General features: G+C 32.1%; 1 protein-coding gene across 1 annotated transcript; it reads right to left on the bottom strand.

The window, feature by feature from the left end:
- Window positions 1-535: 535 nt before the first annotated feature.
- Window positions 536-9,999, bottom strand: LOC127706559 (uncharacterized; the record flags this gene model as incomplete). Its single annotated transcript, XM_052211214.1, has 4 exons — window positions 536-542; window positions 791-905; window positions 8,923-9,098; window positions 9,881-9,999. Coding segments are annotated over 4 exons (417 nt in total), but the record flags the coding sequence as incomplete, so codon positions are not given.
- Window positions 10,000-26,473: the final 16,474 nt, after the last annotated feature.

Raw genomic sequence — 26,473 nt, 5'->3', positions numbered from 1 at the left:
TTATATCAGGAACTTGTAATTTTGTAAAGAATTCATTACATTCTGAAATTTGATAATGTGCATACTTTTATATTACATACATAAATATTAAACAATCTGCAAAAGTGTGAGATTTCAGAGTGTTTGTAAAAACTCTGAAACTTTGTTTATTATCTTCTGAGATTTTGTAACACGTACACCTGACCCACAGCTCTCTGTAAAAATATCTCTTATCCCTTTTGCACCATTCCTTGAAAAGGCTAGCTTCAAATGCTGCAAGGAAAGACCACTCTTGGCAATAATTCGTGCCATACTTATAGACAGTATTTTATTGTCAACTAACAATTTCAATGAAGGCAGATTTTTCTGAAGCTCTTTCATAAATAAGTATTTTTCTAATATAAAATTATTTGACAAGTATACTTTTTCAAAATGACAATTATTTACAACAGTTTTATGTACAAGTGTATACAGTGCATCTACATCTTCATCAGCTCTGTGAGCATCATAAGTTTGACCCAATAATGTTTGAAATAAATTAGGTTGAGAATAGGAACTAAGGCCTGGATGAGAAGATTTAAATAATAATAATGTATCTACAAAACCTGAAATACTGGTCATAAATTTATCAAGTAAGCTATATTTTTCTAAAGCTGTATATAATACCATGCAATCATAATTACATATATTGTGGCCTATAATAACATTATTTTGTGATTTATCAAGAAAAGAAATAAAATCGTTCAAACACTTTTTGATACCAACAGCTGGCATAACATTTCCTTTAAACAAGAGCTGACCATTCTCATACGTAATTCCTGTGATTTTAGCAGCCTTCTGTGTTAATTGGCATGATGGTAATACAAATGAAGTATACATCTCCTCATCCCTTTTGGCAGATAATTGTAATATGTGTGATGTTCTACCTGCAAAGATTTTTTTTTTTATCATAAACATAGAAAAATATGTGTTGCATAATGATAATAATTGTTTTAAAGCCATAAATGAATGGCATGTGATTATATATCAAAACTCGTATAAATTACTTAGAACAATTGTGAGACATTGTTGACTGTTATAGCATACCTAATTATTTTTTTGACCGTTTTTTTTAAGTAAAAATCGGTTATTGATTTGGCGATGTTTGGCGGGCGGCTGCCAACAGTGTCTGTTCAATTACATGAAAACGCTTTAAAGAAATTTTTTTCAAATTTAGATATGTTGTTTCCTGTGACTAAATGAAGGTCAAGTTCAATTTTCACGATTTTAGCTTTTCTCGTTAGTCAGTTATAGCCTTTTTCCAAGAATTCTATTTTTGATGAATTAATCCATTTCTGTACGAAGGGAAATAACTCATTTTTTAAAAGACATTGTATTAATGATAAAAGACATTTTGGATTTTTTTTTCTTTTCTTTGGTAAATTGTTTGAAGAATTTTGTGGTAGGTTTGTTTGTTATTCTGTATAAAGTAATTTTATGAATGCTATATTTGTTGTGTGTGTTAATTTTAATTTTTACTTGATCCTGTTTGGGGTTCCAGATTTGCAAATTCATTAGATAATAATCTATTTTTATTGAAGGATATATTTCATTACATGACATTGTGTAGATAAAGTTGTAGAATTTCATAGAGAAGTTGCAGATCTATATCAGTTTGATACAAATGAAAGAAAAATTATTGGGAACTATTAACTATATACATGATATATATAAAGTTTAATTGGTTACATTAAGTGTTTTTAAATGATTTTCACCTTTTATCAAGATAACACACCATCTTTTAATTGTTAATCACCCAATTATAATTGTAGTGACAGATTTATTTGAAAACTATTAATTATATTAGATTATAATTTGAAAATAATATAACTATAGATGATAGTTAGGCAATGTGTATAAAAACAACTGTTCAGCCATTACATTTTATATACAACTAACGTATTTCCGCCCAAGGCGACGTCACTGACAATACGACGTCGACAATGGACAAGTACAATAGTACGGACGTTATGTTCCCGCGACAATCTCAACATACTGGGGCCGCGAAAAGTAAAAAATATCACAATTTTCTAAATAATCTCAATTATCCATTGATCAATCGTTTCACTGATAAATTACTGTCCATCAATAAATAATAATACTTTGAAATTGTCTCTCGCGTTGTGTTTTTCTTTGAAATACTGAGTACATGAAATCATTTAAAACGGAAATTACATTTAGCAATTAAATTCAATTAATGTCACTCATGAAATAAGAATAAAATTCAACTTTGCACTAAAACGCGTAATTGTCTATCAATTACATCACTAATGGTCGTCTTTCACGTCATTGGTGTATCCACTTCCGTATGGTCTCACGGGCTTTAAGACTTGCTTTTCGTCTCGGTCTGTTCTCCATATTTTCCTGCTGATCATCTATTGGAACGTTAGAATTGTTTGTCATCGTTTGTGTAACTTCTAATGGATATAGTTTTGCGATCGGTCTAGTTGTTTCCCCATTGTTGGTCCTTATTCGTGCAGATCTTACAAGTCCGTCGTTACCTCTCGCCAGTTCGGTTACGATCCCAATTTTCCAGTTTATACGCGGAGATTCGTTGTGAATTTGCACGATGTCTCCTGTATTTATTAATTGTTCATTTTTTCCGGTAGTCCTATGAAATTCACGTAACGACGTAAGGTATTCGGATTTCCATCTTTTCCAGAAATGTTGAATCAATTGCGTTTGTCTTTGTACACTTTTATTAAGATCGTAATGTCCCATGTAAGTCGGGTCGGTGATGTTATCGATTTCTGGTTGTGGGTACGGTAATGTTGAAATGCGCCTTCCGTATAGTAGATGAGACGGTGTTAAAGCTTCACAGTCTTTGATATCGGACGATGGATAAGTAAGCGGTCTGTCGTTTAAGATAGTTTCTATTTCCGAAACAATTGTTTGTAATGTTTCCATGTTAACTTGCGATCGTCCAAGCACTTTTTTCAAACTTGTCTTCGTAAGAGCAATCAAGCGCTCCCAGAATCCACCATACCATGGTGCACGTTTCGGTATGAATCTCCACTCTACACCGTGTGTTGATAAAGTATCTTTTACTATATCCGATTCACATAATCTTTTTATTTCCTCAGATCCTGCAATGAATGTAGATGCATTGTCAGATACTAGAATTTTAGGCAGAGATTTACGGCTAACAAAGCGTCGAAATGCCTGAATAAATGAATGTTCGCTCATGTTTGGAACTACTTCGAGATGAACTGCTCTAGTCGATGCGCACGTAAATAAACATATATACGCTTTCTTTAAAGTTCCTTCTTGATCCCTTACGTATAAAGCGCCTGTATAATCGACCCCTGTGACGGTAAATGGCGAGGCTTCCTGTACTCTTATTTTCGGAAGCGGTGGCGGGTCCGGTTTGCTGTAAGATTTTCCCATAACTTTGCGGCAAGTTACACACTTATTCAATAACTTCTTAATAAATTGTCGAAGTGTCGGTACCCAATACGATTGTCGTACAAAAGTTAGCGTAGCATTAAGTCCAGAATGGAGTGAACGTTCGTGTGCGTCTATCACAATCAGTTTGGTAAGTGGATGATTCGCAGGTATAAGGTACGGAAATTTGGTATTCTCTGAAATCGGTGCATTGTGAATTCTTCCATTGCATCTCACAAGACCATCGTCATCTATGAAGAGTCCTAATTGTCTTATTCTTGGAAATTTCATTGTGTTTTTATTTCGTGTGTCCTTTAAACTTTTTATTTCGGCTGAATATGAAGATTCTTGGCAATCTAATATCCATGAACGCACCGCGGTATTTATATCATATGTCGTCAAAATTCCACCTTTTCTCCGATGTTTGGTATATAGGCAGTTAGATATGAACCGCTGAACGTAAGCGGTTACTCGAATCAATTTCCTGAAAGTCCCATATTTCGAAATGTCTATAACGTTACTAATACCATAGTGATCAGTATGAACTTCATTGTTTAGAAATTCCTCTTCGTCGTTTTCTCCTGTAATTGTCATTACCATTTTACTTGTGGGAGTTATTTCTGGCCATTTTGTGCGATCCGTTAACCAATTTGGTCCTTTTTTCCAAATGACACTATCGATGTATTGATCGGCGTTAATTCCTCGTGTTAAGAGATCGGCTGGATTGCATTCTGTTGGACAATATCTCCATTCATGTTGATTTGTAGATTCCGTTATTTCTCTCACTCGATTCGCAATAAATCGTTTTAACGGTTTCGATGATTTTAACCAGTGCAATACTATGCAGCTATCCGACCAGAAAACCACGTTTTTACATTCGAAAGTCGATTGTACATGTGACGCTAGTCTAGTTCCAATAACCGCGGCCATAAGTTCTAGTTGCGGTAATGTTAGGTTTTTCACTGGCGCTACTCTGCTTTTTGCCATCATTAACGCAGTTTCGGTTCCGTTGTTCAGATATGCGGTCGCTCCATACGCCTTTGGACTGGCATCGCAAAATACGTGTAGTTCAAGTTGTTCCGAAGTAGAATTACCGGAGAAATAATATCTCGGAAAGACGATTTGTGTCGCTTTCTCTAAGTCGCTTGCTACATTAATCCAAGTAGCCTTAAAGTTTTCCGGAACTTGTTCATCCCAATCCAGTCCACTTTTCCATAGATCCTGTATTAGTGTCTTTGCTCTTATTGTTACCGGGCTGATTATTCCAAGTGGATCGTATATTTTCGACGAATGTTTCAAAATCTCCCTTTTTGTTACAATGTCTCGTATTGGAATATCACATTTCTGGTACATCAGATCATCGGATTTGCTATTCCATAACATACCAAGTACTTTTGTGTTTATGTCCATATCTAGTACATTTTCCGTCTTGGCTAGCTTGCGTATATTCTGACTGTTTGACGTCCACGATCGTAGGTTGAATCCGGCGTCTTTCATCATTGTTCTCGCTTCCTTATAATACGTATCAGCCTCATCCTCGTTCTGTAAACTTGTCAGAATGTTGTCCACGTACAAGTCTCTTTCCATCAATGTAGCTGTTTTACTGTTGTAACGTTGTAAATGTTTCAGTATTGTGGCGTTTAGTATAAACGGTGAACAAGTCGCTCCAAAAAAGACGGATTTGAACCTGTAAGTCTGTAAATAACTTGTTGGGTCGGATGGGTTACTTAGCCACAAGAAACGTGTAGCGTCTCGGTCATCCTCGTTTAATCCTACATGTAAAAAGGCTTTCTCAATATCCGTTGTTATGGCGACAGGGTTGGCTCTAAATCTCATCAGAATTTTTGTCAGGTCGTTTAGCTTCGGCGGTGTATCCAAGAGGCAGTCATTCAAGCTTTGCGAATTAGGCGACTGGCGACAACTGCAGTCGTAAACAATTCTGATAGGCGTAGTGCTTGATTCCTTCTGTACTGGATGATGAGGAATGTAGTGCAGTTTTTCTGAAGTTTCTGCTGTTTCATCCACCTTCTCTATGAATCCCCTACGTTCCTGTTCTTGTATGATGTTCCCGTACTTCTTTAACATATCTGGGTTTTGAGTAAGTCTTTTAATGACGTTTTCTGTCCTTCTCTTCGTGACTGCTAAATTTGTAGGCAATTCATCATGATCCTGTTTCCATGGTAACCTAGCGAAATATTTATTTTCTCGGAACTCAATTGATCTGTCCTGATAGGCTTTAATATATGCATCACCGTCTTCGTCTACCTCCTTACTATTTATTCCTATTGATTCTAAATTCCAAAATCTCTCTAGATTGTATTCTTCAACTTTGTGTGATATTAGAACATTAAACATGCTAGTTTTCGACGTGTTAGTTTTCTTACCGTATATAGGTCCCGAAAGCAAATATCCGATCTTGGATTTCACGGCGGTCGGACCGTTTCCCCGTACTATATGGTCTTCTACAATGTCCCAATAGTGATCTGCGCCTACTAAAAACGATATTTCGAATGAATCTTGCTGTGTCATCGTGTGCGCTAACTTTAAACCACGCAAATAACCATTTTGTGTATCAATATTACGTATGTGATTCTGTAGAGGCATGGCTATCATCGGTACTATCAGTACTTTGATTGGCAATACGTGTCCTGCATCGGTTTTCAGATAGATTGTTGTCTTTTCTAGGTGTCTCGCGTTTTTCTCTTCACCTCCAAATGCCGATAAATGTATTATCTCTGTTCCCTCTATCTGTAATTTGAGTTTATTCGCTAAGTTCTGCGTTAAAAACGATCTTTGCGCTCCTTCGTCAAAAAGAATGTTTGTCTCGGTGTAGAGCTGATTCGACCCTACTTGTGCTACGGCGGTTTTCAAAAGTACATTTGAACGCGATTCTGTCGATTGTGAATACAAAATGGTAGTATCTTGTTCCGTTGTATGACTATCATTTACGAGGTGAACGTTTGTCGAATTTGAAGATAGTGGGTTTTGCGGGTTGCTGCTCTGATTATCTTTCGCGCGGAAATTCGTATGTGCTGAGTTACTACCCCCGTTTCTATGGCTTACCTCATGGACTGGTTTTATGCTATTTGTTAGACGTACATTACACAAGCTTGTATGGTGTTTCTTATTACAATGTCTACATGTGTGTTTAGATTTACATTCGTTTAGTCTGTGTTTACCAAGGCAATTAAAGCATAACTTATCACGTTTTACTATGTTCATACGGGATTCTGTGTCGGTTATTTTACTGCAATGGGTAGGTGCGTGTATTTCGTGACAGAAAACGCAAGGTCTAGTCTCAATATTTTTGTAAGATTTGGACTTCGGCGATTTCGCTCCGGCAAAGAAAGACGATGTTGTGGGCAAATTGTGTGTTGACTCTATCTCTTGTCCTGCGTCCATTATATCTATCTCGTCTAATATGCTTTTACGGAGGTCCCGTAATACCCAAGTTTTTGTTCTGTGTCCTCGCGCGAGATGTTTTCTGACTTCCCCGGGTAATTTGTTCATAATAATGGGAACAAGTAACGTGCCGTATGTTTCCTGTGTTTGACCCAAAGCTTCTAATCCCCTGACGTAACCTTCCATTTTATCGTAAAAACTTCGTAAGCTTGTTAACTGATTTCTAGGCGAAGGAATTTCTAATAATGCCTGCATGTATGCATTTATGATTTTATCTTGTTGACCGAACCTCTCTTTTAACAAATTTACGGCTTCATCGTAGTTTACATTTGTTAGTGCGAAACCTGCTATTGATCCTAGTGCTTCATGTTCTAGCTGTGCTTTCAAGTAATTAAATTTTTGTACATTTGTAAGTGACAGATTAAGATGTACGGCCGACTCATATGAGTCCCAGAAAGTTTGCCATTCTAAAATGTTGCCTGAGAAGGTTGGAAGCGAAAGTTTCGGTAGGCGGTGACTCTGATTACTAGTTGACGAAAATGTACTTTGTTGCGTGTTAAATGTGTGACTGGCTTGTACAGACGGGTTTTCAAAGGACTGTGCGTTGTGTGGGTTGGTTATGTTGTGCGTTGGAACAAACGGTATTGTTTCTGGATTTAACGTGTGAGTTGTAGTATGTGATTCAATATGACGGGACTGCGGGGTTTGGACATTTTGTATGAACTTACGTATGTGTCGAATCTTCGTTTCCATAGTCACTGAATATTCATCTGAATCAATAATCTCATTTTCCACATCTTCCGGTTCTGTTAACTTGAGAATTTGTTCATTTAAGTCCTCAAACAATGTTTGTTTTTGCACAAGTTTTCCGAGCGTTGCAATGACTTCTTCTTCATCGAAATTCGTATTCTCCTTTGCTTCATCTAATCTGCGGAATAGTCTGGTAACAGCGCTTCTGTTCCCAGATCGAACTGATTTCAATTTTTCGAGATCCATTGGTCACGGTACCATAAATATAGGTGATAGTTAGGCAATGTGTATAAAGACAACTGTTCAGCCATTACATTTTATATACAACTAACGTATTTCCGCCCAAGGCGACGTCACTGACAATACGACGTCGACAATGGACAAGTACAATAGTACGGACGTTATGTTCCCGCGACAATCTCAACAATAACATCATATCTAATTTTAGAGAAATATGGTTAAATCATATCTAATTTTAGGGAATTATAGTTAAATCATATCTAATTTTAGAGAATTATAGTTAAATCATAACTAATTTTAGATTTACATTATTGGTTCATGGAAACAAAGTTATTTCCCTTTGAACAGAAATGGTTTAACTAAGAAGTATTTCATCAAAAATTGAATTCTTGGGGTTCCTTGATATGCTGTTTCTAGCAATTTACATATATTTTGGATATTGGACCATAATAGGTAAATGTCCAATTTCAAATTTTTCAGTTCTTTGACCACATTTATTTTGTGTCACAAACCTATGCTGTATCAAATATTCAATCACAATCCAAATTCAGAGCTGTTTTAAGCTTAAATGTTGTGTCCGTACTTGCTCAACTGTTCAGGGTTCGACCTCTGTAGGAAAATCCGGTTTGCTGTCTCTCTGACAGCCTCTTGTTTTATCTTTCACAAGTTGTTGAAATGCGGCAAGTGACTATTGTTATTGAGTGCCATCAACAAACAGACTTTCGAATAGAGTCAACTCTACAGAAAACTTGATCTTTGAAGTTGACTCACTAGCTGACCTTGATAAAAAAAACCTAGGGCATTCTATAATAAGCTGTCTTCATAATGATTAGGGATGTATTCCTGATTTCAATACATATAGAATAATATATGGCAAAATCCTTATCACATGCTGTATCACCACGAGAAACCAATATCAATACCGAGGGCCAATGGTGATACAGCATGCGATACGGATTTTGACATGTATTGATCTGTTTATTATACATTTTGATAGAATTAGATTCATGGTTTATAACAGATCCCTTTCAATTCGGATCAGGGAATATAGCCCTTTGCTGGTAATGCAACATTATATTCCTAAATCACATTTAATGTTTTACTGCAAGATAAACATATAATACTTACTAAGCCCAGTAGCTTCTATGTCAAAATATATTCTAGACAAATTTAGAGGCATGGACTGACTGGTCACTGTTTGAACTGGTGCAGGTATTTCTGTTATATCCGGTTCAACTCCTAGTGCTGTGCCCTCTTCATAACACACCCCTTCTCTTACTTCACAACTTGAAGTATTTTGGTGACTGTGAAAGAGATAAATAGATTTATAAAGTATATAATCTTAAGTCATGGTAGTAGGATAATAATAGATTGATCATTCAAATATCAAATCTACAGCAAACAGAAATTGGGTGTTAATTTTTATTTGCAGAACCCTTAATTATTATTAAAACTATATTTCTAAATAAATGGAGAATGTGTCTTATGGGCAACAGATGCCACCGCTTGTAAATATGCATGAGTTAATGTACTAATTATTGACATTTTACTTCTTTTAAAAGTTAATGAAATATATTTCTACATTTGGTTGAGGAAAACTAAAGTTAGAGAACGGGAACGACATATTTATCAAATTTTCTATTTATAACTAAGCATAGCTCAAGAAAGGTAAACGAGACACCACCCAATTTCTAACTTGATCTGTGTTTTGTGGTAATAAGCATTGTGTATAAGTCTTTAACATTTGGATGAGGAAAACTAAAGTTGGAACACAGTTGAAAAATTTAGCAATTTTTAAGTTTATAAAGGGGCATAACTCATGAACGGTAAAAGTGATGCCACCCAATTTCGAACTTTAAGGTTATAAGCATTGTGTATAAGTTTCATTACACATTTGGTTGAGGCAAACTAAAGTTGGAGAACGGAAACCAATTTTTGGGACAGGGACAATTAGTTTTTCTAAAAATTAAATCACTCAGAGCACTTAGTGACTGGTTATTTAGCGGTTTGGTTGATTCAGCATCATGTGTGTCAAGTTTAATGTGAAATTCTGCATTTTTAATGAATTATAAAATAAATATTATACCGCTTTGACTTCAACTGGATTCTATGCAGTTTTGCTTTCTTTGTCACTGCTATTGCCTTTCTTTTCTTTGCCTGCAAGTCCCGTAATGTGGACAGTTTTTTTGTGTGGACCCCAGGTAATAGGCCTGCAGATACATTAGCCTGAAAAATAAAATATTATATAAAAGAATATATGTTTTATTATAATTTTGTGTCATATAATTTCGTCAGTATTGCAATGCATATATGTATTTGTGTAAATTAATTAACTTTCATTAATTTCAAACATAAGTTAGAGTAATAAAATTTCATACATGAATGAACAGTTATTAAGAGACTATGAGGAACTTTGATAATGAAAAAAATATTACATATCTTTCAACAAGTCATGCATGATTTTCAACACATTACAGTTGTCACAGCAGTTTCATGTATTTTCAGAAAGAAAACAAACATATTCTAAAATTTATTGCTGTATTTAATCAATAGAAAAGAAAAAATATAAAAAAAGTAAACTATTTTCAAGAGCCACTCTTTCCAAGAATCATGCAATTTTCTGTTTTGAATTCAATTATATAATGCCAGGTCTTGGGAGAGAAAAAATATACAAAGAATGCATTTCAGTATATTCTGAAGAAGGAAAGAGAACTTGAACAAATATTTTACAATGAATTGCAATGTACCTTTAAAACCATGACCCACAATTGACCATTCTGGGGTACATCTTATAAACATTTTTTTTTTAATTGTAAATAATTCTAACATCATGAACATATAGGGACTGCATGAAACTTAGAGTGACATTTAAATAACAATGCCCTTTCTTTCTTTTCTGGATAGTACTAGACTTTTAACAGATGCTAAGTAATGACAAGATGGCCTTATAATTTGTGTCAGTGAACAGAAGCCAGAAAGAAATTGTATTTCAACATGTTCAATTTAATTTTGTAACCAACAGCATGCATTAAAAAAAATCAAAATTGAATTTTCTTACATCAACTGTGTATATGTGACCTCTATTTTTTTGGACAACACTTGCAGCTATTCTGTAACCTAGGCTTCCTGAGCCACCATAATGTTTTGACTTTGGTGCCTTCGAAGCAACAGTTTTATTCATTTCCTTGAGTACTTTCTAAGTTGGCAAGTTTATTTGAATGTTCAGCATAATTTGAAAAAATTTGTTTCAATGATGCCTGTAGTGCCTTATCAGACAACGGTTTACCATAAGGCAATGATCTGTACTTAAGTCCACTCTCTTCAATAAACCTACACCAATCAGTATGACAGTCACTGTGGTCTCCAAATGGATGCTTAGCCAATGCTGGCAGACTCTGACAAAATTTTTCTGGTTGACCTTTTCCTTGTGCCACCAAGAAATTAAAGCATTTTACGACATAATTTATCACTTTAGTTGATAATGATTGATGTTTATCTTTTAAGTCGTAAAGTTTTTTACCTAATGTTTTTTTGATGTGATTACTGTCTGACAGCTTTATTATGTTTTTATCTACGTAAGATCTTATTCTGGCAATTGTAATAGAGTCCTCATCCCCAAAAATAGTACAGATGTTCGTACCTTTTAATCTAGCTTCTCTGACTAGGTCAATTACCATATCTGGCTCCATGGCTTTTGCACTCCCACCAAAATTTTTCCTGCACTGATGAACCTTTGGTATTTTTCCTTTTCTACTGGCTACCTCACATATCCTGCAAGTTTTTGACCTCCATTTATAACCAAGTATTTTGCGGGACTTTGCTCCAATCATTGAACAATGTCCTATTAAAAAAAGATATCCAAGCTTGATATATTCATAATAAAGACTCAAAAGCTTTATATATTAAGGAAATCTTTCATTCCTTTTAAACCTTAGATATCTTCTATAATAGACATATGGCCAGGGAACACAGTTTTTTCGTAGTACATTTCTTTTAGACAATACATTCAAATTAAAACAATCGCACCTGCTCTATCTCAAAAAGATTTGTACAGTGTAATGTCCTACTATTGGGACAAATAATATCAAAATTATAGAAACTTCTACCAGCTCTAACTCAAAATATTGATAATTCTATGTTAAGGGGGTCTAAAATTCAGTTTGACAGTTTCAGACATACTAATTTTGACCTTTTTTCACTAGACCAAATCACTACTCAACATAAAGATTCAGCAGACGAATTTTTTTAACATGTAATTTCACACCCTTACTTAATATATCATGCATCAAATATCAAGAAATAAATTGGGAAAGTGTATGAAAAAAATTGCAAGTTATACACTGTTTACACTAGGGACTATATTCGTAGACAACGAAAACCAAAGGACGATAACTGTGTCCTTGGACCTAATATTCAATCTCAAATATTTCTATCGGACCTTGAAAATTTTTAAATAATTTTAAACAAGAAAATTTCACCTAAAATTCTGTCAGTATGCATTTATAGAGTTGGACTAAAAATTCAAGAATTGGTATGAGGGGGAAACTTGGAAGTAATATCAATTAGCTTTCCTCAGAAAATAAATATTTATGGTTAATGACTAATGAAGATAGCTTATGTTAGAAAACTTATATTAAATATCATTATATTAGAACTAACAAACAATCAAGATTCATTACTAAATCAAACCCACATCTGAAATATGAAAATGAGGGAGTTGTCTCTCTTTGTCAAAATCTAGCTTGATATCATTAGAATGTTGGCATTTCTATTTTTATGATTAAGTTCAAAGTTTTTATACAATAAATACAATTATAACTCTAATGAACCATTAAATGTTTTATTTTTTTTTTATTTAGTTTGTTTATTATGTCATGATTGTACCATTGTATTTTTTCTGTCCCTTAAAGGGCACCTCGATCATGTTGATAGGTTTATAAAATTAAATCAGTATACTGCTACTTATTCATAGAATTTTGTCAGTATATCCAATTGTGTATGTTACTTTTTACCTTCAGTTGGAAATTGTGACATTCTTTGTTTATTGAGCAGGATAATATCATAGCAGATATATACAATTAATGTCTTGTCCATGGTAAAACAAGCACACATGGCTACAATAAAAGATTTCTTATGAGATTTGTGACTACATGTTGTTGTCATATCTATGTTTGTTTAATAGGTAACGGTTTGGAAGCCTACTTTATAGTCATATGGTTTTTGATTGTAATGTTAACTTTTCTTGTATGTCTGGTCTATAACTATATATTATATTTCAGGGATTATTTTCTTAAATATAATGTACCTGTGAGGATATCATATGCCCAGCCACTTCCTCTTTTCTGCCAACTTGCATCTACACAAACTGTTATGTTTTCATTTCCTCCAAATCTAAAATTAAATTAAATTAGTAAATAAAACACTAAACATAATTTGTATCAATGACTAAGTTGATAAGTCCAATTGTTTAATCCAGCATGAAAGTTGTCTATTTGTGATTGTACGTGTCTTTCTGAAAATAAAATGTTTTTTTGCACCTAAAAGACTAGTTGTAGATAAGGGTTTTACCTTAAATGAGCCACCACATTGAATCATTAAAATTCATTTTAGTAGATGTGTCCTTTTTACAGTGAAAATTATTATATGACGTCATGATAAGCCCAAATGAACTTTTTCTGGTATTTCATTAGAATGGTTATAGCTGTATTGCTTTTAAGAGATATTCTCATAGTAATTCTATAGTTTTTCTGTCTCAAATATTATTTTGATCTAGCTTCTATGTTTATCTAGCTTCTATGTTTATCTAGCTTCTATGGATTGTTAGGAAGCTACCATTTGATTTTTTTTTTTTTGGGGTTGGGGGGGGGGGGGGGGGGTAATAAATTGTGTCCTGCATTTTTTTTAGATGTAATCTCTGTTCTGCCTTCAAAGTTTTCACTCGATTTGGTCCTGCCTTTTTTTATTATTTTATCTTGACTATTTTTAAACTAATTGTCATCCTGCCATTTTTTGTTGCCAAGTTGCTCATCATGCCTTTTTTCAAAACTTCATCCATTGATTCTTCTGCAAGTGATTCCAGCACTTTTCCAACCTCTTTTAATCTTTCATCAACCATTTTGTGGCTCACTGTTGGCATGTTTAAAATTGATAAGAATGCATTAAGTTGATATTCTCCAAGTCCAATATGTATGGCAGCTGTAAGATACAAGAAATTTTTATTATGATTTAATGATTGCTTATACATCAGTTATATATGTAAGTACTAATAGTATTCAACTGATTTAAAATTTTATGCACTAATGTGAAATACGATTTTCTTGTAAAACAATAATTTTTAGTATTGTACGAACCCCTTTGTCAATAACTGGTCTGTGAAACTCAAGTTAACAATATGCATGGCCTTAAGAAGAGCTGTCAGTGTCTTAATTGATACTTTATTGCACACAAAAATAAATGGTCTAAAATAGACAATTATTTTCAAATATCTTCATCGAAATTTTTCAATGCCTTTCTGAATAGTTTCAGATGTTAAGAATTCATGCAATTAATTTTATATATGTTGTACAAAAGTAAACAAACAAATGGTATTAGGCAGTGTGGTCATATACATTCTTTGTTCTTATTATGCTGATCAATTATAAAGTTGCTGTCCTCTCATTTAAAATAGTTAGAAACTTGATGTCCTATAACTTATGACTACAAAAAAAGTACATTTAGGTTTGATGTACATATCCTGCTAAACTGGACCCCTGTTGTGTTCACTTATAGCTACACTTCGGTGCAGAGATTTAGATGGTATGGCGGGCCAGTTTATAGACCATGCATCTTTTAAGATGTATAAGTGCAAAGTGCAGATTTATAAGTCCCAGAAAATGCACTATATAAACCAGGTGGTTGATAAGTAATCGGTCATGTTCATGTATGCACCAATTTATCAAGATTTAACTGTACATTTAAAGTTTTTATTTATGCAGAAATCATTATTATTACCTAGTGCAACTTTACTGTTGATATCCAAAAATTCTTCCATGTCGCTTGCCAGTTAGTACATTGTTTAGGTGCTTACAGTTTTGATTCATACACATAACTTTCAGAATGGATCCTAAACCACACTCATTTATCTTTACTGCATGTTTTAAATGTAGAGGAAGGCCACACAATTTACACTCCAGATTGTCAGCTAAAACCCCCAACTCAATAACTCTCCTGCCTTTTCTCCACTCATCCGTATCTGGTGTTATATTTACATCATCTTCGTCAATAACTTCTTCGTGTATCACGTTTGATATGTCTGGTGTTGAATAAGGTGTACGAAAATTGGAGGCATATGGGTGGTCCAACTTCAAATTCCGATTAAATGACCGTCTGATCTGCCCTTTTCTAATAGCTTTAAGTTTCTTTTTGTTCCTCGACGAATTAAACCCAGACTTAAGCTTCCCCATTCTTAAAACGATATTCAAAATTCAAGTGTGTAAAATATATAGTTCAAAAACGTGTATAAAATATAGAAAAGGTATCAAAACGCTATAGAAAGTACGAGTGAAACAATCGTCTGCAAAGTGCAGGGAAAACGGTACTATTTATTCTGCCATAGGCGACAATACTAACATTTTCTAAATTTACCACTTTTTATAATAAAAACCTGGACAAAACAGTTATGTGTGGTGTTAATACTTTGTTACTCTGTTTTAAAAATTGAAGCCAAATAGTATCATGACCAACTTCCAACGGAGCTTGTTTATGTTATCCATGCCCACCGTCATTTTACATTAAATTTATGAAATTTTGGAAGTCTTTTCGAATAATTCTCTAGAAAATATTTCAATGGGTTTCAAAATTTATATTGTAAATATACACACTGCAGTTATTCATAGATAAATAAAAAAATATATTGTACACTTACATCCAATCACGGCGCTCCTAAGTTGACTTCCTTCACCTGCCTTGGGTACACAAAAGGCTAACCTAATGCTGGGAAAATGTAATAGTACCGTTTTCCCTGCAACTCCCGTCGGCAATGTAAACAAAAATACCGGAAGTTGCGGAAATGTACGTTTCATTGTCGATTAATTTCTTATTTATCAAAGAAACATTGTAGGAGAAATCTGAGAACTAAAATAAAGCCTTTATTTCTTTTTATTGTTGATAAAACTGTAGATCTTTTTACGACATATCATTTTGCATTACGGTGCGCCAACTTTGCCAAAATCGTGACTAGCGAACATCCTTAAAACATTTAAGATTTATAAGCATATTAATCAATCTTCAATGAAAGAAATATATTTTACAAGATTATGCACTTCATCAATCAACAATTACATAACGAATCCATGTCTGTTTTCTACATCGTTAGTAAAAGGAAAAAGTTATGTCAGGCATTTTTATATATTGATAACTGATAAACCTTCCTAAGAAACTGAGTTCATCACAGGCTTTTGTGGGGTTCATGTTGCTAGTTTGTAGTTTTTCATGTGATAGTTTGATATTGTTGTATGTCCTTTATATTTTTGACAATGTTTTTATGTTTATGTTTTGTTTTTATTATACATATGCTTTTTATATGCTCCTTGGCATCTTTATTCTCTTTTTAATTTATACATGAAATAAACTTGGATGGAGAGTTGTCTCATTGGCATTCATACCACATCTTCTTATAACTATATAAACCAATAATTTCATTAGTAATGGTTGAGAAAATCCTTTCGAATGCTTAATGGATATTATTATGAAAGAGAGAGAGGCAAAAGACACAAAAGAAATATTCAAACTCATTAGTTGACAACAAACTGACAAAACCATGGCAAAAAATAACTGAAAAGAGAACGAAAAGACAACCAACCGTACACAAAACACAAAACACAACATTGAAAATTAAAGACTTAGTAAACACTTGCAGAATATCTGTTTCAAAAAAAGACCATGATATGCTCGATTTGCCGCTGTCACAAACTTGTTCTTTTTCATTGAATTCTTATATAATCCAATGCTAGATATTGCTTTTATTTTGTCTTGCTATGAAAAAAAATTAGGCAATAGTGAAGCTGAATCTCCTAATCTCTCCGAGTTTTCCCGGTTTTGACACGATTCATACTGCTTTATCTTTTGTTTTCTGTACAGTGTTATCTTGACATATTTTTATTTTCGTGATTATTTTACTTCAAATTGTTGTACATATATTTTGTTCATTTTAGGTTTTGCCACTTTGGTTTCTACTCTATTGTGCATGGATCTTAGAAGACTTTCTCAAATAAAAAGTACAAATCAAATTTTGAAAAAAGTACTTTATCTTTCGGACAACCTGTTAAGTAATCAATCAAACAATACAAGAAAAATAAGTAGCACGTTAATCACTGGCACGACATACATAAAAATGTTCTTGTATTATCAAAACTGATATCATATCATAAATAACCTGGTTTTTGTAACTGGTTTTTGTATCTTCTGCATATTCTATTATTTTTATGTTATTGTGCTATGGTATATTTTTGTATTCTTGTCTTTCATTTTTGCTAATGTTCTTTGTCTATATGCATTTTGTGTTTCTTTGTTACATAATTGTTTGTTTTTATAGTGATTAAGATTATAATACACTGTTGACTGCTGTACCCCTATTTTTGACAATATTTTCTATTAAATCTGGGTTTTTTTTATCACACATCGTTGTCAATATAATGCAATGTTATGCGACTGTCATACAAGTGAGAGGTTTAGCTAGCTATAGAACCAGTTTAATCCACCATTTTCAACATAAGAAAATGCCTGTACCAAGTCAGGAATATGACAGTTGTTAAACATTATATATATAAAAATAAGAAGATGTGGTATGATTGCCAATGAGACATCTGCGTCCAAGACCAAATGACATAGAAGTTAATAATTATAGGTCACCGCACGGCCTTCACCAATGAACAAAACCCATTCCGCTTTGTTAGCTACAAAAGGCCATCAAAATGACAAATGTAAAGCAGTTCAGACAAAAAAAACTAACGGCCTGTTTTATGTACAGTACAATGAACGAAGAACAAATATGAAATACAGCAACAAAAGACAGCCACTAAATTACAAGCTCCTGACTTTGGACAGCCATATACAGAATGTGGCGGAGGTAAACATGTTTGAAGGTGCCAACCCTCCCCTAATATGGGACAGTGGTGTAACCAGTCAGGGGCATTACTTAAATAAGTAACAATTAAAATTACCTATACAAGTAATGTTGAAAACGAGGCTATTTTAAATATTACTTATATAAGTAACTTTTCTGAATATTATTTTTATAGGTGTCCAATTATACAGATTTTAGTAGCTTTAACAAATTGTCACAGTCATCTGGTTATTTTTCCCATGAAATATAAAATCTAATCCTTCTGAAAAACTAATTAACTTTCTGACGCACTTATCTTTCATACTGACGCTTCTGGGTCAAAGATTGGTCTCATGGGACTATTAAATTATCATTTTCCTCCAAAATCTTGAAGGTAGACTGATATAAATAGATAGATACTTGTGATTTAATTAAGACTTGAAGTTATTTATAACTTGTAACCAAAATCAATTACATATGTTCCTTCAATAAGTGTTATTACTATTTTTTTCAAAAATGTATAAAATAACTTATTCAAGTAATATTTTTGTCATTTTTTTTAAAGTAACCCTTTATCTCTATACTCCTCTCAAATCTAATAAATTCTTTATTTTATGATATAAAATGATGTAAAAATTCATGAAAACTACATTTAGTCTATGCTTCTATTGATATTTAAAATAACTCTATTAAGTAATTTTATTATTTTTAAAAACAAAAATTACTTATATAAGTAACTTAAAAAAATAACTTGTTTAAGTAACGCCCCTGACTGGTAACGGAAGAACATATTTCATATGTTATCTGTGCTTTATAAACCATTTTTTAAGATAACATAGTTTCTGGACATTAGAATTATATTTTGGTTGCATATTTGATTTCCTGATTTCGAAAAAAATTAAAGAATAAACTGAATATTTTCCTGTACAATATTAAAAATAAGGAATCATTTCGTTACAGCCAATTTAAGTTAGGCCCTCTATACTACCTTAAAGAACAAATCGATGTATCGATAAATCGATCAATACAGGAAATGGATAAACTTTAATTGAATATTAAGCAGTTTTGCATCGGTCATATATATGTTTCATCACTTCAAAGGGATTTACTTGTACTGACGATGCATGTGTCCATACAATTCCTGTGTCCAGTTGTTAATTGAAAGAACCGTTGAGTATTATTATGACATCTGCAGCAATAAATCAAATGAAAACAAATTAACTTCATTCAAAGTGAATTTAAAAGACGTTAAAAAGTGAGGATAAAAACTGTGTACACAGTTCCAATAATTTATACTTCTGAAAACCCAGGAAAGCTACATTATGACATCAATATTTTTGATGACTAAATATGTCAGACGAGTATAAATATATATTTCTTATAGCCAATCAATTTACTTGTATGTATATGCCTTTTCAGACGGCTTCATTTTTTCAATTTTTGTCAATGCAAACCTACCCGTTAGTTAATTCATCTTATTATTTTACGGGAACTACAAAGAGACAAATATAAAAGATGCATCTGTTAAGTGCAAAACTGTTAATATACATGTTGTAATTGTTTTAAAATCAATAATTGCTAACCTATAAACGTCACAACAGTAACGAAAGTAAGGTAAATTGATTGTATATAATAGCGAACTTCAAAAAGAAATTGAAATACCTTACATATATAAACGTTGCTTCAAAAACTTGTAGTAAAACGAATGAAAATATGCCATACTACAACAGATTCCAACATAGTTTGTTCACTAAATCGCAGTGATTACAAAAAAAACGATGGTTCTGTTTTTTGTACAAAATGTAGTGCATGTTAATATTATAAACATTATTTGGTGTTTATTTACAGAATAACACAGTGCAAGTTTCTGCAATATTTTAGGTTGTTATTTTAATTAGAACATTAACATTTATGCAGTACAGGGTTAATAATTACTTTGACTGTAGACGAATAAAAAGTATGTTACGCATAAAAAAACTATTCCTCTCAATTCAACATACAGTCCAATTTGATTTAAAGACTTTTATATTAAACATTCAGTTGTAGCTATGTTAGGTTTATCCAACTCCACAAGTCACATAACCCTAGTTTTCAAAGATAAAAAGTATACATTATTGAATGTTTACACAATTTTTTAAATATGCACTACGTTACTTTTGATGCCATTTGTCGTTTCACTGTCGAATACTATAACAGTATATTAAATGTATGTATTACTTATCATTTGCAATTGTATCTTCCTTGCTTTAGTCTATTTTTTTCTTCTCACAAATACTTTTTTTTCTACAATAAAGTATTATAAATATTAATAATGACGATACAACTATACATGGACAAGAAATTGTAACATCAGGTTTAAAACCAATCTATTCGTCTTTTCCACATTAAAGAATCAAGATATTATTTTTTTTTCTAAATAAATAGATAAAAAGGCATTATTTGATCTCTGTAAAACGTAATTGCTATTTGTATCGTCAATAATATCTTTAGACAATGGAATAATTTGACAACAATTGAAATTTTAAATATATATTTTTGGTAAATAAAAAAAAAACAAGAACATCTTTACCAAAATGTTATTTGGTGTACAATTTCATCTCGTTGGACACTATTTATGTTTAATTAAAAATTGCACTTCTATCTACATTTTAAAACATTCTTGTATATAGGAGGGAGGTTATTCAATAATTGAGATTTTCGATTTAGAAAGAACTAGCCAAAACATTAAAATAATATTCCTAGCTATTGCGAATTGCCTTAAAATTTCGTTTCGATGCAATATTGAACGTTTTATAATAGATCTGGCTATTTCCTAGCAGTTGATTTTTTTAATGCAATCAGTATTAGTATTTTTCTTCTAGTACTAACTATAATTCCGAACATTCAAAGCATCACGTATGCCCAACTACAAAAAATTCCAACATAGTTTATCCGATAGCCCGCAGTTATTAAAGAAAAACTACGGTTCTATTTTTGTACAATAGTAGTGCATGTTTATATATTATACACAGTTTTTTAGGTGTTTATTTACAGAATTACAAAGTGCAAGTTTCTGCAATACATTGAGTTGTTATTTCAATTAGAACATAAGCAGTTCAAGATGTATCAATAAATTTACTGTAGACGAATACTTAGTATGCCATGTTTATCTTACTCTAAAATTTCACATAACTAAAATTTTGAAAGTAAAAAAGTATACATAGTTAGTTTTCACCATTAATATTAAATACGTAACTTTTGATAACATTTGTCGATTCATTGCTAGATCGAAAATTGGTATAGTAAATGTATTTATTCATAATTATTTGTAAATTCCTTTTTATTGATTTAGTTATTGTTTCTCTCAAATAATTACTTGTTTACAACAAAGTGTGATTATTCATAGTCATTGTGATAACGATACAATTGTATGGTAACAAGAAATTGTAACATCAGACCTTAATTAAAACAATCTGTATTTAGACATAACAAGTTCAAGACACTATTTTACTTAATAAATGAATGGAAAGGTTTAGTTTGGTTCCTGTAAAGCAGAAAGGATATTTGTAATGTCACATTAATGTGATGTCCTGGAACTTCATTATTTGACTAAAGCTGCAATACTTAGTTTATTTTTTTGATAATTAAAAAAAAAAGGATTATCTTTACCAAAATGTTATTTGATCTTATTTACATCGTGTTAGAAAATTGTGTGTTTGTTAACAATTTCCTTTCTTTCTACATTTTTATATATTCTTTTATATCGGAGGGTTGTTACTCAATAGCTAAGATGTTCCAACTCAAAAGATCTAGTCCAAAGATGGAGGTTAGATATTCTTAGCAATTGCAAATTGCCTTTAAATATCAGACAATGTTCTAGTTCTGTATTCATTTTCGTTGCAAAAATTAAATAGTATTGTTCATCTTGTACTTTCCAATAATTCTGAACATCCAAAGCATTATCTATAGTGTAAACATATTGACTTTAACAATTTACTGCACTAGATACGCATTTCAACAATAAATGCCTGTTTATATAAAAATTAGAAGATGTGGTATGATTGCTTTAGTTCGCATGGCCAAATTATGCGATAAACGAAAAAACTTATTCAAACGTCGAAGGGTTGATAAAGGCAAAGGTATTTAATGTATAATAGGCTAACATGAACACGAAATTAGAGCTTGTCTTGATAAAGATATATTTTCTATTTTAAAACGATTTCCAAATTTTATTACTGCAAACTTCAATTAACTCTTTAAACTATTAGGCATGATTAAGTTTTTGCCGCAAGATAATATTAACCCCTTAACAGATCATACACTTACATGTACAGCATGATTTGTACTCAAAGGAAGCTTGTTTACATATTCATCGCATGTGCAAAAGCAATTGTACTAGTTTTCTTATTTATAAATAAAGAACTGAAACATGATTATTGCGTAATTACAACTGAATGAATCAATAGAACAACAATAATATGAGATAAATATTTTTTTTAAATATGCCACAGGCATTGCACAATTGACAATTTATCTGATAACAAATGCAAACTTGTAGAAGATATTGTAGAAAATTCCGACAACTCTGCAAAAAAACTGGGTTAACATTATCTTCATAAATAACTAATCAGTTGCACTTTTTTCTTTGTAAATTCTCAATGCATATTTTGTCAACTGAAAAATAATTCACATTATATCTTTTTCGTTAGCGTAAGAAATTGTAATCAAAAAGGCTGGTGTTTAAACATGTTGAATCTTTAAGTTTTAAAAGGAACCATTTTGCTTGTCAATGGAAACGATAGGAGTTCATTTTTTATAATTTTGGAAAGCAATGAACGTTGCCGTGGATATAGTTTAGCCTATCATAAAAATCACACGGTTTAGCAAAAAACCTTGCATGTTAAGGTACCATCTTCTTATCGTGCTGCATTAATTATTATGTTTTTTTACCTATGCATTATACGCTGTTCCTGAAGGTGAACCTTATTTAAAGGTTTACCTATATTGATTTTGCATTTGTTCTTGACATTTATATTAGTATTGTGTTGATTTACGGTAGACCATAAAAATAAACAATCGCACAACTATTCTGGAAATATATTTATTTGTGATAAACGTGAATGGATTCCTTGGGGTCCAAGAAAAGTATAATTTTAAATAAAAAATAAACAAGTGTTTAGGTTGAGAATTATAAGGATTCAACTGATTTTTTTGGTTTGTCTAAACTTGGCCACTGACTCACAAACTGAACATAAATATCCTTCGGCCATGTTAACACATTACCTCTAGAAAAATGTGTACAAACTTATAATACTAAAGCGAGTGTGCAAATATGTCTTGGTACAAACAAAAAACAACTTGCATTGTTGTTTGGATGTGCTAGATGTATAAAACCTCAATATATGTCATTGTACTATTAAAGTCAAAATACATTAAAAATCGAAACTTAGATGATGGTCATACAGTTGTGTGTGTGTGTGATGTTGGCGTTCTGTAAAAAACATGGTTCAATTATTTACTTTCATTCGGAAAAGCCACTGAAAAAATAAAAATGAAGATATATCAAATGGCAATCGGAATCACAAGCCAAACGAAGAAATACAACACCATGCATGACGAACCAAAGTTTAATAAAAACAGAGCACTAAACAATTCACAGTGAACTTACTTATACACAGTATATGTATGTTCATAACGATTAAGGAAGTTCCGTATTGTGTAGAAACGTATGTATTTTTGAACCCTGCGTGTTAATACTTACATACCTTTATTTTGTGCCAGTAGGCTACTCCTTCTTTGACATTTACCCACGCCTCTTTTATTCATTAACATTTAGCAACATGAAAGCAACCAGTTGGAATTCAGTCAGGCCAAATGAATATTTGACAGTTTCAAATCAGAACAATCTTTTTCGTGGTTTTAGCTGAAGAGGAATCAGGAAAAAGTCACACTGATGCTAAATATTTCATAGGCAGGCATGATTGAAATGAGAACGTACTATTGATCTTTGTCTTTGCAATAAAGTGGGTACTAATTGTTTAGGCCTTATGTCCCACTGGGGATGAAGAGGATAAGTAAGTAAGTAATTGGTAGGTAAAACATTTCTGAAGTATGGCAATCAAACAACAAAATGTGATGTTCATTAAAATGACTGTTTCAATTGCAGCATTCAGGTCCTCTTCTTTAAAAACTTACAATTTATTACTCACTGTGTTGTAGTATACAGCTGTTGGTCGGACCAATTTATCAATGTCCCATTCATTATCATTAATCACAGAAAGATTATCAATTATCTGGCTACAACGATATGGGGTGTACGTCAATAAGCTGGCACCATAACGACACACAGCTGCTGTTTCTCATAATTTTACGGGGAACTATAAAGACACAAATGTACAATGTGCAGTCTATTTAGTACAACACTCTTTATATACATTTAATAATTGTTTTAAAGTAATTGATTGCTTATACGTAAAGGTCAGTACGATAGCATTTTGAGTCCTATTTGAGGAAAAGAGATTGTGGCAAATTAAATTTCAAAGTGATATTAAATACCTTGCGTCAACAATTTACTGTTCAACGAGTGAAAAAAAAAACAAGCAGGAATTATGATTTCTTCACTGACCTGCACTGATTAACGAAAAACGACGTATCTGCTTTTATACAAAAACATTGCATATTTTTATAATAAACATTGATCTGTGTTTATTTACAGAATTACACAGTGTACGTTTCTGCAATATATTAAGCTGTTTTTTCAATATAATCAATAAGAACATAAACATTTATTCAGTGCAAGATTTCTAATTACATTTACTGTAGACGAGTAAAAAGTATGCCGCATGTTTGCGCCTGTCCCAAGTCAGGAAGATCTAGTCGTGTGTGTTTTTTTTTAATGTTGGTTCATTTGTATGTTCCATCCATTTCGCTGAACTAGTATACGTAATTGTTAAGGGACCAACTGAAGCCCGTCACTTGTGCGGGTTTTCTCCCTGTGTTGAAAATCAATTGTGGCCTTCGGCTGTTTTCTGCAGTTTAATTTGGGTATTGTCTCTTTGACATATTACACTTATCCATTCTCTATTATATGCCATTGATAAAAATGTATCCCTCTGAAAACAACATGAACAACATGTCCAAAATTTTGTTTCAAAGATATTTTACTATTTAACACTAAGTTTTACCTAAATAGTGTTTATTCAATTCTACAAGGCACATGACCTTAATCTATAAGTTCAGAAATTATACGTAATTGCTACTTTTCACCATTCTATTAATATGAACTACGTACTGTTGATGTCATTTGTTGATTAACTGCTAGATATGACAATGATATATGAAATGTGTTCATCCGTTATTATTGTCTTTTCCTTGCTTTTTTGTTTCTCGCAATCACTTACTTTTTTACAGTTATTATAAGTACTTTTAATGATTGATGAGATAACATCTGCTAATAAAACAAGAAATTGTAACATCAGTTCTAAAATCAATCTGTATTTGTCTTATCGACATAAAAATTTCATGACACTAATTTACCTAATAAATGAATTAAAGGGTTATGGTTGGTCACTGTAAAGTAGAAATGTAAATTGTATTGCAAAATCAATGCCATCTCATGAAATGTCATTGTTTGAAGAAAATTGCCATTTAAAAGATAGGTTTTGGTAAATTAAAAAAAAAAAACAGAAACAACCTAACCAAAATGTTATTTGATCTACATTAACATCGTGTTATGAAATCATTTTCTTTGTAAAAAAAATATTATTACTATCTACATTTTGATACATTCTTGTAAATTGGAGTGAGGTAAATCAATAGTTGAGATTTTCGATTTCAAAAGACCTAACTGAAAAATTGAGGTGATATTCCTTGCAAATATGAAATGCCTTTCATTTTTGTTCGGAGATATAATTTGTAATGTTGTATAATATATATAGCAATTTTCTAGTCCGTTCTTTTTTTTTCGCTGAAATTATTAGTTAGTTTTTTTTTTCTTCTAGTTCTTTACAAACATTCTGATATCCAAAACTTTATCTATTATGTAAACATACTGAAATAACAATTGTGTTACCAATGTTACTGACTCAGATTGCAAATTTAAACATGAACTGTCTATTCAATACCACTGGTCAAATTTTTCGAAAATTTAGAACTGTTACAAACGTTTATAATTTTTAGGAGTTGAACAAACTGGAAGGGGCTTTAGTACAATAGCCACATACGGACAAGGAATCAGAGTTTGGGATGATGAAGATATATTTTTTTTTTTTCAATTAAAAATGATTTCCAAGTTTTATTTTTGCAAATTTCAAACAAAGAATACTTCAGATTTGTGTTACACATACACGTAGATCATGATTTCTAATAAAATTGAAATTAACCTATTTACATATTTTTGGCATGTGCAAAAGTAATTGTACTAGTTTTCTTATCTATAAATACAGATCTGAAACATAAGTATTGCGTAATTAAGACTGCATGAATGAATGGAACAACTAAAATATGAGTTAGCTATGTCTCAAGTATGCACCATGAATTGCAAAATCGTCAATTAATCTGAATACAAGTGCACGCGTGTGGTAGATATTGTAGAAAATTTAGACAACTCTACTAAAAAAT

Source organism: Mytilus californianus, unplaced genomic scaffold (genome assembly GCF_021869535.1).
Source record: "Mytilus californianus isolate M0D057914Y unplaced genomic scaffold, xbMytCali1.0.p SCAF_6, whole genome shotgun sequence".
In the NCBI taxonomy this organism is placed as follows: Eukaryota; Metazoa; Mollusca; class Bivalvia; order Mytilida; family Mytilidae; genus Mytilus; species Mytilus californianus.
The sequence above is the reverse complement of the archived record's forward strand: the minus strand, read 5'-3'. Positions and strand labels throughout refer to the sequence as shown.